General features: G+C 28.0%; 2 protein-coding genes across 5 annotated transcripts in view; one reads left to right on the top strand and one right to left on the bottom strand.

Moving 5' to 3' along the window:
* Positions 1-382: 382 nt before the first annotated feature.
* On the bottom strand, positions 383-9,179 carry LOC127281692 (acetylcholine receptor subunit alpha-like 1). Of its 2 annotated transcripts, none has more exons than XM_051305547.1 (9): positions 9,013-9,179; positions 4,923-5,062; positions 4,643-4,687; positions 4,431-4,540; positions 4,051-4,274; positions 2,086-2,250; positions 1,739-1,891; positions 1,483-1,652; positions 383-668 (listed from the first exon to the last, which is right to left on the bottom strand). In XM_051305547.1, the coding sequence occupies exons 1-9, from the start codon at positions 9,113-9,115 to the stop codon at positions 432-434; spliced, it is 1,347 nt and encodes a 448-aa protein (XP_051161504.1). In that variant the 5' UTR covers positions 9,116-9,179; the 3' UTR covers positions 383-431. The 2 variants fall into 2 exon arrangements, with proteins under 2 accessions (XP_051161504.1, XP_051161505.1); XM_051305548.1 differs by having other exon boundaries at positions 2,086-2,254; positions 4,058-4,274.
* Positions 9,180-14,226: 5,047 nt separating this feature from the next.
* The window catches only part of LOC127281559 (muscle-specific protein 300 kDa), a 175,545-nt gene continuing 171,062 nt past the window's right edge, over positions 14,227-18,709 (top strand). For all 3 annotated transcript variants that reach the window (XM_051305306.1, XM_051305305.1, XM_051305304.1), the window contains exon 1: positions 14,227-14,517. The gene's annotated coding sequence lies outside the window, so the exon portion shown is untranslated. The remainder of the gene's footprint in view (positions 14,518-18,709) is intronic.

Raw genomic sequence — 18,709 nt, 5'->3', positions numbered from 1 at the left:
AAATGAATATTGTTCTTTAAAAAAAAAGATAATTCATCGAATTAGTAATATTGTAATAATAAGAGAATGAAAAGTAGTATAAATAAATTTTGTTTTTATACGAATAAGGAAATTTTAATTGTATTTCGCCCTGGTAAAAATATTTATTATTTTACATTATATATTTTTAAATAATAATTTATTTTTAACGTCAATGTTTAAAATTTATATTTTTAACGGCGAGCTCAACATTGTGAATAGATTTGATGTACTTTAAAATATATTTTTTTTAATTTTCAAGGTACGATAATTAGTGTTTTCTTTTAAAAAAATTAAATAAAATTATATAGAAACTTAAAAATTTATCAAATCTTTTTTAATGTTGGCTTTTGAGATCTTGTGAATTTTTTTTTTTTTAGTATTTTTATTATAATTTTCTCACAGCACAAATTTTATGCAATGCATGCTAATGCCATGATACTGAATATAATACAAAAGACGAAAAAAGATATTCTATCAAGTGCAGTGGCTAATAAAATCCACTCAAGTTGATTGACATTTTTTTCAGGTGTAATTATATTTTCTCGATCACAGTCTTCAAAGCCATTTGATGATAAACTTGAGGCTGAAATATCTCCCACGTGACTTTCTCGTAATTCTTGACAACCACTTGGTCTATGTTGTTGGATCTGAGAATAAATATTTTTTTTGCAACATAATATGAGGAATTAAATTAAATTAGAGGAACATGGGGCAGAACAGTGAGTTCGTAATATTTTAAACCTGGTGGTGCCATCTAGTGGCAATGATATGAAGAGTGTTAATAAAATGTATTGGTATGATTTTAATCAAAACAGCTGATTCTGCAAACGCACAACGAAGATTTCACACATTCAGTTTACGTTGAACCCTGATTCGAATGTTTTTTTGATTTTAAAAACGAAGTAGATATTAGAAATCTTAATTTAAGGGGGGCACTTGCAGTTGTAACTTTCAAAAAATCGATTTTTTTCTTGCATTTTCTTAGAGTATATGTAGTCAGAAATATATCTACAAAATTTTAAGATGATCCGATGAAAATTGAATGAAATATATAGACTGAAAGGGAGGCGCGTCAAATCGGTCGAGAACAGGCTTCCGGCCGTGTGGGTCTTTATACCTTTATATATATTTGAATTGGGATTTTGGAAGGATATTTTGAAAAAATTTAATGGTTTACGAGAAAAAAAATTCGTGAAAAATATCAATTTTTTGGCTCTACGACTGCGAGTGCCCTCTTAACTTAAAAACTAATTTAACCTTATGAAAGTGTATTTCTTTACAAACAAATTGACCTATTATAGGTGAGAAAATGTTAAACTGTAATTACACAAAATTCATTTCATTACAAAGATGTTTTTGAGGCAGAGCGGGGAATTATTCTGCCTTTTGCAAAAAAATAAATAATTTTAAAAAATTATTATTACTGGATTACAAGTATTTAAAAAAATATTTAATAAATACCGCATAAATGTGATCTGAGAGTCCTAAGTAAAATCCTGGCCATCCCATAAGAAAATTCCTAATTCCCCGAGGGATTGGAGTACAATTTGTTCTTTTTGATAAATTCAAAACTACTATTGAAATTATTAGAGAAATTGTCACCTGATAGAGACTGCCGCTATAAAATCTTACTGAAAATATTTTGAATAGGAAACAATTTAAATTATAATGCAATGCAAAATCAATATATTTAAATAATAATTTTTATTCATCTTACCAATGAGAGGCAAATTTTCAGCAACCGGCGGTATTTTAAAGCCAAAGTAGATTAAAAATATCGAAATTATCAGAGCTGTGCATCCAGCTACTGCTATTCTTACCTCGCTTTGAGGAGGCAACCAAAAAGCAATGAGTGTGAGGAAAACGATTGCTGTATTGAAACAAAATTTAAAAAAAAATGAAAAAAATAATATTGTAAAATATTAATAAAATAGAATACTACAAAAAATTTCTTTTATAAAGAAATTTTTATAATTTGCAAAAAAGAATTTATATTATTCGTGAACAGTTAAAAATAATTACAAATTCTCAACGAATATCTATTATTAGAGTGAAATTACTTACGAATGGTAGGCGTGAAAATGATGTTGTAATAAAGCAAAGCATTTCTTTTCAATGTCAAATTGAAGACCAAGGTCACATATGGTTCTGGACAGCATTCATAGTGAACGACAGTACGTCCCCTGGTCATTTCCTCCAATTTCCATTCTGTATTCGTAATTAGAAGGTCTGGCTAAAATTTCAAATTCGTTCAAGAAGTTTATGTACAATAAATATTACCGAATGATAAATGATCATGATTATAAAATTTATTTGATTTATTACAATAAAATTATTAAACAAATAGCAGAATGTTTAAGGAATTTTTCAGATTTCTTTTTATCGACAGAACTGATTTCAAATCAATAAGAATTGATGTTACATTGCTTCTCATTTAATTAATCATTATGAAAATTCTACTCTCCTGTTTGGGGTATGTTTTTGTCTGAAGACTAACTTTAAATTGTTTTGAATGATTTTTGTACTGCTTTTAGATGAATTCTAGATTAATTTGGTCGTATTCAGGGGGCTTCTCAATCTGGAAATCAAACATGAGAGTCATTGGGAATCCTTCAGAAGTTTTTGGAAATCAAACCTACAGAGTAAAAATTAATTTGGTATTACACTGAACGTATGACAAAAAACCTCTGATCTGGATAATCCGGTTTCAGCTTATTTCCGAGACCTAGACCTGCAGGAGTAATGGCATAAAGTCAGATAAATCTTCAAGCAGAACATAAAACAATAGAACTATAATTCCAGATGATACATGAAACTATGTCAATTATCTAGTTACTTTGACCATAAGGTACATTATGAATAAAAAAATGCTTATAACGACTTAGAATTTCTTGTGATGTCTTCTTTTTTTCCCTACAAGTTAGACAATGTCTAGAGTGCAAGAAGAGAGTGCCAAATGAAATGGCAAAGCAGATAGTTACAGTCATCTTGACCCCGATAACACCCCAACAGGAGTGGGCATGAGTTAGGGAGGACAAGAATCGTGTACTTCCAGCGGAGACCACGCGGAGTATCTGTTTCCATACTCCAGTCTCAGACCTTGATCTCACCCTGCTTCCAGAAGAGTCTCCGTTGAAGCGGTACTTAGCTAGAAGGGTACGATCTACCGTGCCCCTTTTAGTTGCCTTTTACGACATGCAGTGGGCTGCAGGTGACCTATTCTAAAGCCTAGAACGCCACGGCGACATAAGGAATAGTCAGAAAGACCTAATCGGAGGATCCGTTGAATTTCACAAACCCTCTGATCTAGATAATCCGGTTTCAGATTATTCGCGAGATCTAGAGCTGCAGGAGACAAAGACAAATTATCAAGCAGACCGTAAAGAATAGTCTACGTCATTATTAGAAAAACCTAATCAAAGGAACCGTGGCAAGGCATAAAATCTGCAATTTGGATAATTCGGATTAAGTCCAGCAGATTGAAAGAGCATTTATGCTATGGAATAACAAACCAGTTCATTGAAGAAGCTCTAACTAAGCTGAAGTCTACAAACTACAAGAACAGCGGATGAACAGAACATTTCGAAAAACTTCTAGGAGATATTAGGTGCGGTATAAGAAAGATATAATTGATTACTCTGTAAAATTTGTAAGGCGTGGAGTCTTCAAATCAGTCCTCAAGGAAGCAAAATATCATTAAGACAAAAAATAGTCCAAAGAAAGAGTGAAATCGATTGCAAAAGAGGATCCATGAAGTCTTATGTTACAAATTTGAGTAAAAAGTGGCCTAACCAAAAGAATAAACTAATGGTTAGTCGTCCAGAATAAGTCCAGTCATTCCCACATATGTTAACAGTAAGGATTTTAGATTTTAGACTATGCAGATTTTCCACTTCCCTTGTAAACAGAGTGTACAACATTTTGCATTGAAAATATGTATTATAAAATTTTCTTAAGTCTTTTGGAGCATGCGGTATACATAAAAGATATACATTAAAACGAGGTGCAGTATAAATTGAAGAAAGCAACTTTCCACCTTCATAGGCTTCTTAAAAAGATGTAAATCGATTTGATCGCCTGAATATGTCCATGATCCCAATTTAAGAGAGCAAGATTGAGTGTCAAAGGGCCATAATCTTAAATCCAAATCACAGAAAGCAAGAAATTGAGCTGGTGGAACCCAAAAAACCGTTCCATCATCATCCACAATGCAATGGCTGTCTCCATAGTGTTCGACTGCATTCACGACCACACTGAAATAAAATCTTTTACTATATCAAAATAATTAACTCTTCTAGAAAATAGTTATAGTTTTTTGAATATTATTATCTAGTGTACAAATATTCAGAGGATTTGATCTTTAATATATTTGTACTTTTAATAAATATTATTTCTGTTAAATATTTGACCTGTTATATAAAACCACATCGGGCTGCCAGACTTCGTGGATGCCCAAATGAGCCTGTTTAAGTCCTCCATAATCGGAAGCATTCCATTTTAATTTCTCGTCCTTCCAAGCCTGATTGTATCAGAAATTTTGAGAATTGAGAATAGTTTACTTATGTCTTTAATACTACTATGTATGTACAATTTAATTCTTTATTAAAAAAACCTATCTTACCATTCTCAGAAAGCAGTGAACGGACAAAACTGATTGCATATCGTCCTGAAATTCAATATTTCTTGTTATCCTGAAAGTAGATAAGTTCGTGACCGCATATGATTAATTTTTATTCAATCTACAATATAGTTGTGCACTAAATAATTTTTTTCTTACATTTTCCAAACGTTTCTAAAAAATAATCTCAATCCAGGTTCTTTGTTTTTGTCTTTAAAAAAAATTACTTTTTATAATATCAAATAAATTCTTTCTTATCTTTATAAAAAAAAATTAAACTTGCCAATGATACATGATGGATTTCTATGTCAAGAGTGACTACAGTTGAATTGAAATGATGTGCAGGTCTTGCGAATTTGTCATATTTTACAAGAAGATCTCGTTTCAATTTATCAGTCCACGTATCGTTCCAAAATGGTGTAACTGTAAATTATATATGATAAAGTTTATAAAATTAAATCTTAAATCATTTGCTAGATATAATCTTTCTAAAGTAGTAAATTTTTTGATATGATTTTGGCTATATTTTTATTATCAAAAATCGCTAAACCTGGTGGTCCCATTCAGCAGCAATGGTATAAAGGGTGTTAATAAAATGTATTGGTATGATTTTAATTAAAACATCTGATTCTGCCAATGTACAACGAAGATTTCACACATTCAGTTCACGTTGAATCCTAATTCGAATGTTTTTTCGATTTTAAAAACGAAGTAGGTATAGGAAATCTTAGTTTAACGTATGTAAATAAATAAATACTTGTAAGTAAACAATTATTTATAAATATTAGGCATCTAAACCAACAATTATGTAAACTAATAATGTTTTCCCAGCTAAAAATTCCTGTACAGGATCCTTAAAGGATCCCTAAATGTTCCTACATAGGATCCGTTGCAGGATATTGGAATAGGGATCTTGTACAGGAAACTGTGCAGGAACATTTGTATTTTTAGGAACCATAATAGGATCCCACGCAGGATTCAGCGTGTATTTTTTTAAATACAATAAAGCGCAACAAGTAAAGTTGTTAGCATTCAGGAACAAAGATTCCTGCATGGGATCCTGTAGAGGTTCATATACAGGAATTTTTATTTGAAAATTTGTTTAAACTTTCAAACAAAGGAACCTGCAGAGGAACCAAAGTAAGTAATGTTCCTGTTCCAATATCCAGCAACGGACCCTGCGTAGGATCCTACGTAGGAACCTATAGGGATCCTTTAAGGATCCTGTTCAGGAATTTTTATCTGGGTTTAATATTATTTTTGTATTATATCATATTTGTATTGTATGCTTTAAATAATATAATAATGATTTAATTGAATGTAATAAAGATGTAATGTTTAAATATAGTTTTCAAATAGAAGAACTATATGCGTGAGCCATCACTATTGAGAAGAATGTCACCAATCCTTTTTACATCGATGAGGTACCGTCCTAGAAAAAATCTGCCTAGGCTAGCTGGTACCATCGAAAGATTTACACAAAAAATTTTTCCATACAAAGGAAAACCTTTTCCATTGAGATTAGTCAAAATCAATGAAGAAATCAACGCAGTTACAAAATATACACGGTTCGCTGTTAAAAGTGTATACGGCAGTAGCAGTGAGTTAAATGTGTGATAATTCGGCAATTAAAAGTTTACGATCATTACTCAACAACTCAACAAAAATTTAGTTTCTGGAGTGGAATCTAAAACATATATACCAAGGATCCCTGCCGTTCAAAGACCAACGTTGGTTTGCATTAGGATGACCCGTCAAGGGTTTCTCGATGCAAGAGGTCGTATTTTATGAGTTTTTCGATACCTGTTTTTTTCTTATAGATTTATTTAGATAGAAAATGTGTGAATTTTGAAGATGCAAAGAGACGAAGAAAATGTTTTTAAATGTTTAGTATTTTTTCAAAAATTTTCCTAAGGCAGACCTTCAAGTTTTCAGTTGCTTTCTAGCATTTGCCAGGAACGAAGGGGAACCTACAGTCGGTAGTAAGTGAGTTTAAGTGAAGAATTTATTGAGAATTTATTTATTAATTATTATTTTAATGTAATATTTAAAGTTTTTTATTCAACGAAATGATTTGAAGTGTAAGATAATTCTTTAACTAAAAAAATCCTGCACTAAGTGACACAATTCATTAATGACAAATTACCCATCAAATGGTACGAAATCATATGGTGAAAAAATTATAAACAAATCAGTTTTTCATATATTTTTTATTTACTTAACCAGAAATTTATATTTTATTAAATATTATATGGTAATATCATATTAATATTATAAATGTTAACCTTGTATTCACTGCCAATTGTAATAGTTTATTTAATAAATTATTGTATAAAATATTATAACAAAAAAATTTTTTATAAAAAATAATTTAATAACATTAAAATATATCATTGATGAGAATGCAACTTAAAGTTGACATTTTTTTCAGGTACGGAATTATGAGTTTTATAAAGGATATACCATATTACTTATCGCTTCAAATATTTAATTCAGATAGTTATTTTTCCTTATGTTTATCTATTTATTTATTTAACTTGTATATTAAATAATTAAGTATTATATATTATGTATAATTATGTTATTTAAGAAAAAATTTTTGTGTATATTTGGTGTTTATATGTATCAAAAAATATTTAATGAATAAATTAATTATCATTTAATATTATTTATTTTTATTCACATTTATTATTAAGAAGAATTTTTGTCTATATGACAATGCGACATCTATTAGACACCATTAGAACTCTATCTTTGGAGAACATTACAAGATAATTTGGAAAAATTCATATAATATCCCAATGTATACGAACGGTATACTCTCCTCTCTATGTGGTAGATCTTAGTATACCATCAGTTTACTTTAGTAATTTTTGTCAAAGTATTCCACAGTCTACCCTTTGGCATGGAGAAATACTTATTCGAATACTATGTGACTCAAGTTTACTTTTGGAATACCTACATTTTTCATCCCGGGGCTCTCCCCAACTTAGTTTATTTAACTAAGTTAAATTAAGGAATTAGATTAGGGGATAATTATAAGTTCTAGCATAGGAAAAATTAACAATATTAAAAATTTAGGACATAATAATGGAATTCTTATGAAGATGATATAAGGCTTCATATTTATCATATAGTCTTACTGAAGGAAATTTGTAGAAATGAGGATAAAAAAATATATTTCGATCAATATCCTTTGAAACTACTTTTTTCAGAAGTTCATCAACAACTGAACGGTGTTAAAAGAATAAAAAATATTTTTAAAATAGATAAAAACAATTAAAATAAAAATAACATTGTTGCTTGATGAGATTATAACAAATAGAAGTCAAGAAAAAGTTGTTACAAAAAATTGAAACTGAAGAACAATTTTATCCGTTTATTGTTGTTTGAAGAAAATTAACGAAATATTGGATTACACTATAATCATTGGAACTAAAAGACAATAGAAGAGAAGATACATGTAAGAGTATATGCGAGAAGCTGAAACTTGAATGGGGTTCGTAAGTGGATAAACGGTCATACCTAACTGGAGTACTTTGCGAGAGTCGAGTCTGAAGCTTTAGTCTATACCGGTGAATTTATCTCGTGCGTTATAATGACGACGAAAGACGAATGGAGGTCGTGGCTAGACAAACTAGTGCGGAAGTTTTGTACATTATCGACACTTATAGCTTCGTTCCTGATTAACTATTTGAATTCGATGAAATTAAATATCCAACAACATTTGTTTAGTACAAGTCAATTAAAAACGTCATTTTCACTATGTTAAAATTAAGACGTAAAATATCGTTTTGATATGATTTTTAATATTCATATGAAGATTCTAAAAAAATACAATTTAAAATCATTCTTATCAGATATTAAAAGTAGTTTTAATCCCAAAGTTCTAATTTCAGAGAAATTTTAGCACATATAAAAGTTTTGTTTAAAAATATTTCTGAGGATGAAAAGTTTCTTGACTTTACTAAATAATTCTTATCAATTTTTAATATTTTAATAAATCCACTAAAAAATATTCAATCTCTCCGCAGAGCACTAATAAAAAAAATTTTGGGCTGGTATCAAAAACTATTTTTTTCGGCAAACACCAAATCTTTTTTTTCTACTTAATATATTTTATGTCATATATAAATAATAACTGTTTCATGGATAGTATAAAAATTCATTTTCCATCATATAAAGTACTATTGAAAAATATGAAATTGACAAAATGCTTTTTAATTTTTATAACAAAAGTGTCAAAAAATAATATCTGCCTATCAATTTTTATGGAATATGCTATTAGAAAAAAAAGATATTTATCCACTTTTCACACTCAGTTATCCATAATGTTGAAGCATTGAATTTTGATTATCATTTCCCTCACTCACATGAAGATCCGGCGGCATAAACATGATGATCAATTAATGTGAAACTGGTGAAAAAAATGAAAAAAATTACACTGATAAAAGAAAATGTATTTTGATTCATCATAGCGAGACCGTACGTTCACATTATCCAGCTAGGACTGAAGTATGACTACACGACTTCTGGAACAACGCTTTAGTACAGAATTACAGATTAATCGTTACCATTGGTCTGCTATAATAAAGTCAGTACCATTGCGTTGGATTTATTCATCGGACGAAAGGGACAAGTCAATTATAAATTTCGACCAACAAAAGAATATGTATTTATAAATTATATATATATATAACTAAATAAATATGTCAATTAATCAAATGACAATTCTTATACAATTAATGAAAAGATTTATTAAAAAAATAAAATTAAATGTTTTAACCCTATATGATGATCAAATGTGCTGATTTTTCACTTGGATTTCAATATCGTATTAAAAAAAGAAAAATTCTGAAAGAACATTTACGACTGTTTTTTCAAATGACATGGTCAATATTTTTCAAAAAATCACATTTACCTCTTATTTCCAAAAATACTCAAAAAATACAAGATTTTGGAATTTGGGGTTTTTTCAGAGATATCATTTTTTTACTGTTATCTAAGATACCAAAAACGTGTTTCCGATAGTTAAACTTTAAAAATTTGTTTCTTATGATATTTATTGATTTTGAATTTAAAATAGTGCCTAAAAGCCAAAATTTTTTCAAAATTTTACATACGAAGGATACATTTTTTAATAAGTTTCGAATTCACTTGAAAATTGTTACTCGGAAGTAACAAATCTGATATTAGATTTCAAAAATTAAAAATGATGAATCCAATATGCCAGAGAAAAATTTTTTAATTTAGCCGGATTCCGTTACAAGTTGTTACACGTGAGTTGTTAGGGTCGCTGATTATGAATACGATGTTACTTTTTCAAAATTCAAAATAGCGGATTTTTGTTTAATTATCGGCTTTGCTTGAAAATTTCTATTAGGGGGTTTTTGGAATCGCTTATTACGAATCCGATGTTAGATTTCCAAAATTTAAAATGGCGAATCCAATATGGCGACCAAAAATGATAAAAATTAACAGGATTTCATTTAAACTTATTATTTCTGAGTTTTTGGGGTCGCTAATGTACACAATATACACTATTAAAACACTTTATATATATATATATATATATATATATATAAACGCATGTATATACATAACAAATTGAAAACAATATTATTTAAATTAAAATTATTTTATTTCTGCAAATACCAGGAATAATCCTGTCGCCATCAACAAGGCCTAGATCGCCTTCACTATATTATATACAAATAATAATTGAACAATGCTTATGAAATTTTTAATTCAATAATTATTATTCATATTATTGATAAATTTGTTTATATAGTGCGGCAAAACGAGGTCATTTATTTTGATGTCAATGTTAGTGGAGATCTTGTATTATATAGTTAAAACAAGATGCGGGTGTAAGGTATACGTACATGTTACCGGAAACAGAAGATCAAAATTAATGTTATTCTTGTCAAAAGAAATAGTGAGTAATTTAAAAATGGTTCAAAAGTAGTAGAGGGCAGTCAAAGAATGCAAAGAATAAATGTAAGCCATCAGCCAGATTTGGAATAAAACGAAATTTCCAAGCAAATCTAATCAAATAGATTGAACTCTCACACTGTAAAAAAAGTGAATTAGATATTAACTGGCAATGGGGAACTCTATAAATTCCCCATCTTTTTGAAGTTGAAGCAAAAGGAGTTAATGTGAAGGGAATTAATTTTATGTCTGAGATTGTGATTTTAGTTTTTTATACAGGTGGTGCCATCTAGCGGCAATTGTATAAAGGGTGTTAATAAAATGTATTAGTATAATTTTGATCAAAACACCTGATAGCTGACAACGCGCACAATGAAGATTTCACACATTCAGTTAACACGTTGAATTCTGATAAAATTCTAATCGAACATTAACTTCAAACTACTGTCAATTTTTCACTATTTCCACTTAAAAGTTAGTTCAATTAATAATAAATTATGTATTAAATGTGAAGAATCTCAATTTTTTGCATTTAAATCAAATTTGTGGACTCCACACTGCACAGCAATCATAAACTCAGACGCACCGTAGCTCAACTGCTTATTTGGAATATTTTTAAAGGGGCACTTGCAGTTGTAACTTTCAAAAAATTAATTTTTTTTCTTGCATTTTCTTAGAGTATATGTTGGCAGAAATATGTCTACAAAATTTTAAGATGATTCGGTGAAAATTGAATGAGATATACAGTCTGAAAGGGAGGCGCGTCAGGTCGGTCGAGAACTGACTAACGGCCGTGTGGGTCTTTATACCTTTATATTTGAATTGAGATTTTAGAAGCAGCTTCATCTGCGGAAAAACTATTATATGGACCCGAAATTGATGATTCTATCTCATTTTCAAAAAAAAATTTCATCTTTACGTAAATGAAAGTTAAAACTTTAAACACGTTTTTTTCAAAAATACATTTTTGAAGTCAGAGACCACTCTTAGTTGAAAACTACTGAACCGATTGTCTTGAAATTTAACATACTTTTTTAATAAATTATAATCTAGTCTTTAATCAAAGGATTGATTTGAAAGTTTTCTTTTTACATCTGAAAAACGACCGTTTTTTTTTAACGAAATTGACAGGTCGACACCCACTTGGAAAGATTCTCCGGAAAGTGCCCCCTGGAGGTTCTATTAGAATTCCGCCGGAACTTCCAACGTAATTCCGATTAATTTTTTTCAAAATTTTTAGAGTCCTAATTCAGTCGGAATTACGTCAGAATTCCGCCGGAACTCCATAGGAATCCCATCGGAAATTCTTTGGAACTCCGATGGAATTCCCACGGAATTACGTTGGAAGTTCCGGCGGAATTTGGATAGAACCTCCAGGGGGCACTTTCCGGGGAATCTTTTCAAGTGGGAATTTTGTCAAATATTTTTTTCTTTTCAAATCCTTCGATTAAATACTAGATAATCTTTCAATAAATGTAAATCCATTTCAATTTTTGATTTCAGTCGAACCAGATTTCCATGGTGTTGGTCACCACAAACCATATTTTTCGGAAAGAAGTCACTTCGACAGAACCATAACTTTGGAACTATTTAATATGTTTTTTTAAATTTAAGTTTAAATTATGTACTTTTAAATAATAAATCGATATTTTGAAAAAATTTAATGGTTTACGAGAAAAAAATTCATGAAAAATGTCTATTTTTTGACGCTACAACTGCGAGTGCCTCCTTAATAAAAATGCTTAAAAAATTATGAGAGACAGCTATATATATATATACAACATAATGTTATTCAGGGTGTCCAGTGGTTCTTGAAAAAATAATTCAAGGACTTTTCAAGGTTTTCAAGGCCCAAAATAATTTTTTTCAAGATACACTTTTAACATAATAATTTTGAAAATATTTTACTACTTATGACTCTCTAAATTATAATTAGTAAAGTGTCATGTAACAATTCAAATTAGTCTAAATTGTACTAATTTTTAATTATTCTGTAATGAAACTTTGATACAAAAAATAAAAACTACCAACGACATATTACACATGACACTAACACCTGCATATCAACAACCGATTCCTATAAAAAATCGATTCTTTGAAATCGATTCTATGATTCAGAGAATCGAGAAGAATGTTTTTTTTTCAAAAAGTTTATTATGTTTCGCGCTTTTTTCTAGTCATGGTTAGACCAAATGTATTTGAGACTAAAAAATTAAGCTATTATTTTAGAAAATATAAAAAATTCAAGGTTTTGCTATAAAATTCAAGTACTTTTCAAGGAATTCAAGGTCGCTGGACACCCTGGTTATTTTTATATTTCATTTGAATAATTTTCTCCCTTTCAAAAAAATTTCGAAAATCAGCGTCCTAACCTTAAATTTTGTAATTCAATAGTGTATTAAATTTTTCAAAGGAAACTCATTTTTTTTCGAATTGATTTTTTTCAAAAACGACTTGACAAGGTCATTGATTTATTTATTATTTTATTTTACTTTATTAATAAAATTTTTAAACACTATCTGTAATAAAGATGTACTATGATCCTTTATTCAAAGTTGGTTCAACTTCGTGATGAAATACTCATTTACTTAATAAGTAAAATACTCATTCAGAATATTTTACGAGAAAAGTGTCCAATAAATTAACATTGTGCAACAATAATATGACCTTATAGTTACATATTATCATAATTTTTGTAAATTATTTTCATTTCACTGAAAAATGGGGTTGGTTGTTACTTGGTTATGTAATTTAAGTAATCAAAAATTTTTTTGTTGACTCAATAAAATTTTGATTGATTATATATCAAACTTTGATTAAGGCAAAATTAGAGAAAAGGGATTTTTGTTGACTTAACTAAATTTTTCTGAGACAACCAAAATTTTGTTGACGCAACAGAAAAAATATTTTTTTTTTGCATACAAACCAACTAAACCTTTTGTAGTCAAAAATCAAATCCTTTCTTCAGTGTTGCATTTAACTGAATTATATATTCCTTCAAATCTCTTCTGTTAGTCTCTATTTTCGTATCTTTTTAATTCTATCAAGTTTTGTTTTTAACTTTATTTTGACATTTTTATAGGACCTACGTGATAAAATCTTCTATTTTAAAATTCACATTTTCCTTATATCAAACTTGCGGTGCGTTTGAATGAAGATAAGAAAAGAAAAACCAAAGAACAATAATCCCCTTTTGATGTAAACACAAAATGATGCAATTAAGGTCGTGACCTTAATTGCATCTCTTTTTGCAATTCTTGGCCAAAAATTAAAATTATCGATGAGTACGCGTTGACAGTATTCTTGTCTTTTAGGCCGTTACCTCATCGATGATATATACATATAATGGACGTTTACTTTGATGTGTTATGCATATGCGCTTGTAAACATTTTTCAAGAAAGTCAAATGGGATGAAAGAAAAATAGATAAAAAGGAAGGGCGAGAGAAAAGAAGATGAGGAAATTTTTTTTTTTTTTTTTGAAGAAAAACATGAAAGGAGAGACTAAAAAGATGGTTGGAGGTGGAGAAAGAGGTGCGTGAAGTCGAATGTCGAGTGATGCCAAAGTTAAATATAAATGTGGCGTCCCGACGCCCGTGTCACGACGCCCATCCTGGACCAATGATCCAGAAGTTAGTCTCTTCGTGTTCTTCGTTGTGGGATGGTTCATTGTGAAAAAAAAATTTAATAGGTCATTGATCAGACTCATTTTTATGTGTATAGTGCGTTGACACTTCATTTTCTTGGCATTTCTTCATTAAAAAAAAAAGAGAAAATAAATTCTCTTCGTCCGCCGCGAGTACCGAAGTAGTGCTTCGACTTTTTTTTTTTTTAAAATCCTTTGATTATAACGAACTTACGAAACGAGAAAAACTGTTTTCATCATTTTTCAAAATTTCTTGGATTTATATTGATTATTATCCAATTGATTTCAATTCCAGAAAGGTGAGTTTAATTTCTTTTTTAATTATTAGTTTATTTTGCAGTTTAGCAATATTTATGTTTTATAAAATTAAAGTTTTTGTCAAAAAAGTAATTAGTTTGCAACTGACATTGGTTGAGAAAAAAAATGTGTTAATGAAAATTTAATTAAAAAGGTTTGAATTAAAAAGAATTAAAATTATCTCATATTTTTTTTTAAATTTTTTCATTCAATACTTTAAAATTAGAAAAAAAATATTTGAAAAATTAATTTTTTTCTATTACAAAATTTAATTTTTATGTCAGTAGAAAATATTTCTTAAATTTTTAATTAGAAAATTATTTTTTATAAATATTATAAAAGACGATTTTTAAATGCGTGAAAGAAAATAAAAAGTAAAGATTTTTATTCAAAAAAATATTCCAAAATTTTCAAGTGATTATTTAGTCACCTTCACAGAATTGTGCCCTCAAAGTGTATTAAAATTTACGAATTTTGGAAATAAAAAAAATATACCTTCGGGAATAGAATTTTTGTTTATCTAACCAAGTTTTCTATACAAAAAATCATATTAATTACAAACCGTTACCATAGTAACGAATGGACTGACGCCAAAATCTTGTTGAATTTTTCGCACTGAGTCACGAAACCCTAAAAAAAACACATATTTATCTTCTATACTGATTTAAAAACAGCCTATTGTTATTAATATCGATTGTCGTGCCGCGTTCTAATTTTATAGTATTTTAATACGAGTAACAATAAAAAAAAAACTAATAAAAAGTTAAAAATTTTAGAAACAAAATTTACTGTCAAGTTTTTTTTTTTTTGTTTGTTTAAAATAATATATACGAATAGATTTTGTACATATATTTAAATTGTCGTATAACATCGATTGTTGTGATCAAATTTCCAGTTATTTTAAAAATAATATAGTTTTGATTGATAAAATGATTTTATTTTTGAAGAATTATTCATATATGAATTTTTTTTTAATGTGCTTAAAAAAAAGAAAAAAGTTTTCATTTCACTTTCTGGGGTGCGATTCTGTAACTTAACTTCACTTTCACTCTTCCTCCATGTTCTCTTCACTTTCACTACTTTTTCACTCCACTTTGACTCTACTTTCACTTCTTTTTCACTCAATTTCACTCCAGTTTCATTTCACTTTCACTTCACCTTTACTCGATTTTCACTTGATACTCACTCCACTTTGAAGTGAATAAAGTAAAAGTGGAATGAAAGTCAAGTGAAAATCGAGTGAAAGTGAAGTCAAGTTACAGAATTGCACCCCTGGACCAAAAGAAGTAGATTTTCTAAAAAAAATCTACCTTAAACTTTACTGTCCGGTAAATCTTAAAATTTTCATAATTTTTGAAAAAACTTTTTCTTTGAGACATTTATTTTATAATACTACTTTGTTATCAAGTTTCATAGAAATTAAAAGACCCTATATAGTTATCTTTTTTTAAAACCAAAAAAAAAACACAAAAATAATCTCAACTTTTTTAAAATATGCTAAAATAAAAATAGATCAGAATTTTCCAGTTAATATTTTCATGATTTTGTTAAATACAAATTTAAAAGTATTTATTTTATAAATTGAAAAATATATGGGCGATTCCACGTGAGATTTACCTATGACCTTTTAAATTCGTCTAAATATATTTTTTCTTATTCTTTGTAGAAAAAAAATGTTTACATATTTTTTTATTTTTTTATAAGTGCTCAAATTTTTGAGTTATGAATTTTTCAAAATCTGATTTTTTCAAGTTTTTTTTTGAAATACACCTAATTTCAATGACATGTAACTCTAAAAGTATTGAATTTAGGAATTATGATTAACATACAAAAAAGTTTCAGTTTTTTATCGACTTTCAAAATATGTTAACGAAAAAAAAAAATTTTGAATTTGTTTATAAAAAACAGCGATTTTTCATAAATAAATAAAATTTTTTTTTAAATTTAGGCGCGATTTTAAAAAATTTTTTTTTAATTTTTACACACATGAAAATAAAAAGAAAATTTTGTAATAAGTTTTGGAGTGGTCCTGATAATCCTTTTGTTTATATAATTTGTTTTAAAAAAATTTTTTAGTTTTTTTTTAATTTTCAAAATAAAATGTATTTTAATTTGCTTTTCTATGAATTTACTAGTAGATCCTACTGTCAAAAATACTTTTCATTTTGAAAAATGAAAAAAAGTAAAATTTTTTTTTAAAACAAATTATATAAACAAAAGAATCATCAGGCTCACTCCAAAACTTATTACAAAATTTTCTTTTTATTTTCATGTGTGTAAAAATTGAGAAAAATTTTTTAAAAAATCGCGCCTAAATTTAATTTGTTATGAAAAATCGCTGTTTTTTATAAACAAATTGAAATTTTTTTTTTCGTTAACATATTTTGAAAGTCGATAAAAAACTGAAACTTTTTTGTATGTTAATCATAATTCCTAAATTCAATACTTTTAGAGTTACATGTCATTGAAATTAGGTGTATATCAAAAAAACTTGATAAAATCAGATTTTGAAAAATTCATAACTCTAAAATTTGAGCACTTATAAAAAAATAAAAAAAATACGTAAACCTTTTTTTTCTACAAAAAATAAGAAAAAATACATTTAGACGAATTTAAAATGTCATAGGTAAATCTCACGTGGAATTGCCCATATGTTTTATTCAAGTGATATATAAGAAAACTTATTGCCATCATATATAAATTATTGTTATTGATAAACAACGAAAGGAAACATAATACTAAATATTTTTCACATTCTTAGAATGAAAGGTTTATTATATGATAATATTCTAAACGATATACTTTGCATTCAAGTGCCAAGAATTTCACTAAAAAATTTAGCAGAATAATTTTTTATTATAAAATATTTTCCAAATTATTTACTTCTTGATATTTTAACGAAGTGAGAAATTTTTGTTTTAAATGGAGAAGGATTTTTAAGTTAACAATGTTAATTTTGCCAGGAACTTTACTTCTAAAAATATTGAATGGCTTCATTTGAGATTTTGTAGAAAAATTTAAAATATAATGAGGATTTACTGTTACGTGCGAAAACTGAGATATTTTGTTGAATTAATTATTATACAATATACTTTGTAAATTTTTAGAAAATGTGAGGTATTTTATAATAATTTATAAAATATTTATAATGATAATAAAATAATTTTAAAAGTAAATAAAATTATAAATTATACAAACTACAAAATAATAAAAATAATTTCTAAAAATTTCCAAAGTATATTATAACACCGTCCGACAAAATTCAACTTTTTTATGACCCACAAAAAAATCCAACATTTTCGGAAACTAGGACCCAAAAAAATACCCGTGTCTGGCCGTTTTACTAGATCAAGTCGTTTGTGGTTTTTAGGGGTGAAAAGAACCCCTAAATGAAAAGTGACAAGATATCTTTTAATAATTATTAATATTTTATAAAACTTGGTATCTGGAGGTTTTCGGGGTCGCTGATTATTAATCTGATTTCAGATTTTCAAAATTCAAAATGGCGGATTCAATATGGCGGTCAAAATTTTATAAAGTTATTAAATTTTTTTTAAACCTTGGTATCTAGAGGCTTTTTGGGTCGCTGATGACGAATCTGATGTTAAATTGTCAAAAAATAACATTTGCTGTTAAATAATTTAATAACAGAAATTTTCTATTTATTTCAAGAATTTCTTTGATGTACTCATTCAAAAAAGTGAATGTCCAAATGATTATTTAAAGTATCCGTGTTTTTTGTTTTATAAAACTACATAAAAAAAATGTTCAAAAAAAAAAAAAAAAATGAAAGAAAATATCCGCAACGAAAACGTCAGGGTCAGCGAAAGTCAAGGACACTGCATCCATCCAAGTGTTAAATGCACTCAGGGTTGCTTAACCCCAACGATCGCATAAATATACATTTTTATTATCATTATTTCATAATTTATTATCGCGTTTATCAAAGTTTTTTTTCTCCCATACATCGTAAACCTTATTTTAATGAAAAAAAAAAATTTTATGGTGAAAATTGAAACAAGTAATATTATAAAATACAGGTTCACAAAAAGACATTTAGAATTCTTGGCCATAAATAATCGTGTCAGTTTCTGAAATATCCGTCTTTGGGGACATTGAGAATATATATGTACATTATACACCAATAAATATATGAGTGTGTGTATAGCGCCGCTTGTATAAAAATAGAAATTA

This window comes from Leptopilina boulardi, unplaced genomic scaffold (genome assembly GCF_019393585.1).
Source record: "Leptopilina boulardi isolate dan_hultmark-lab unplaced genomic scaffold, ZJU_Lbou_2.1 LbouV2_273, whole genome shotgun sequence".
Lineage (NCBI taxonomy): Eukaryota > Metazoa > Arthropoda > Insecta > Hymenoptera > Figitidae > Leptopilina > Leptopilina boulardi.
This window is presented reverse-complemented; position numbering and strand designations above follow the sequence as displayed.

What these genes read in the sequence shown, in the direction of transcription:
- LOC127281692 (XM_051305547.1), bottom strand. Translation starts at nt 9,115, where the DNA reads ATGATGAATCAAAATACATTTTCTTTTATCAGTGTAATTTTTTTCATT. An exon ending in TTCACTGCTTTCTGAGAATG is followed by an intron (nt 4,541 to 4,642) that starts GTAAGATAGGTT and finishes TGATACAATCAG; the next exon opens with GCTTGGAAGGACGAGAAATT. An exon ending in TCTCAGATCACATTTATGCG is followed by an intron (nt 669 to 1,482) that starts GTATTTATTAAA and finishes ATTTATTCTCAG; the next exon opens with ATCCAACAACATAGACCAAG.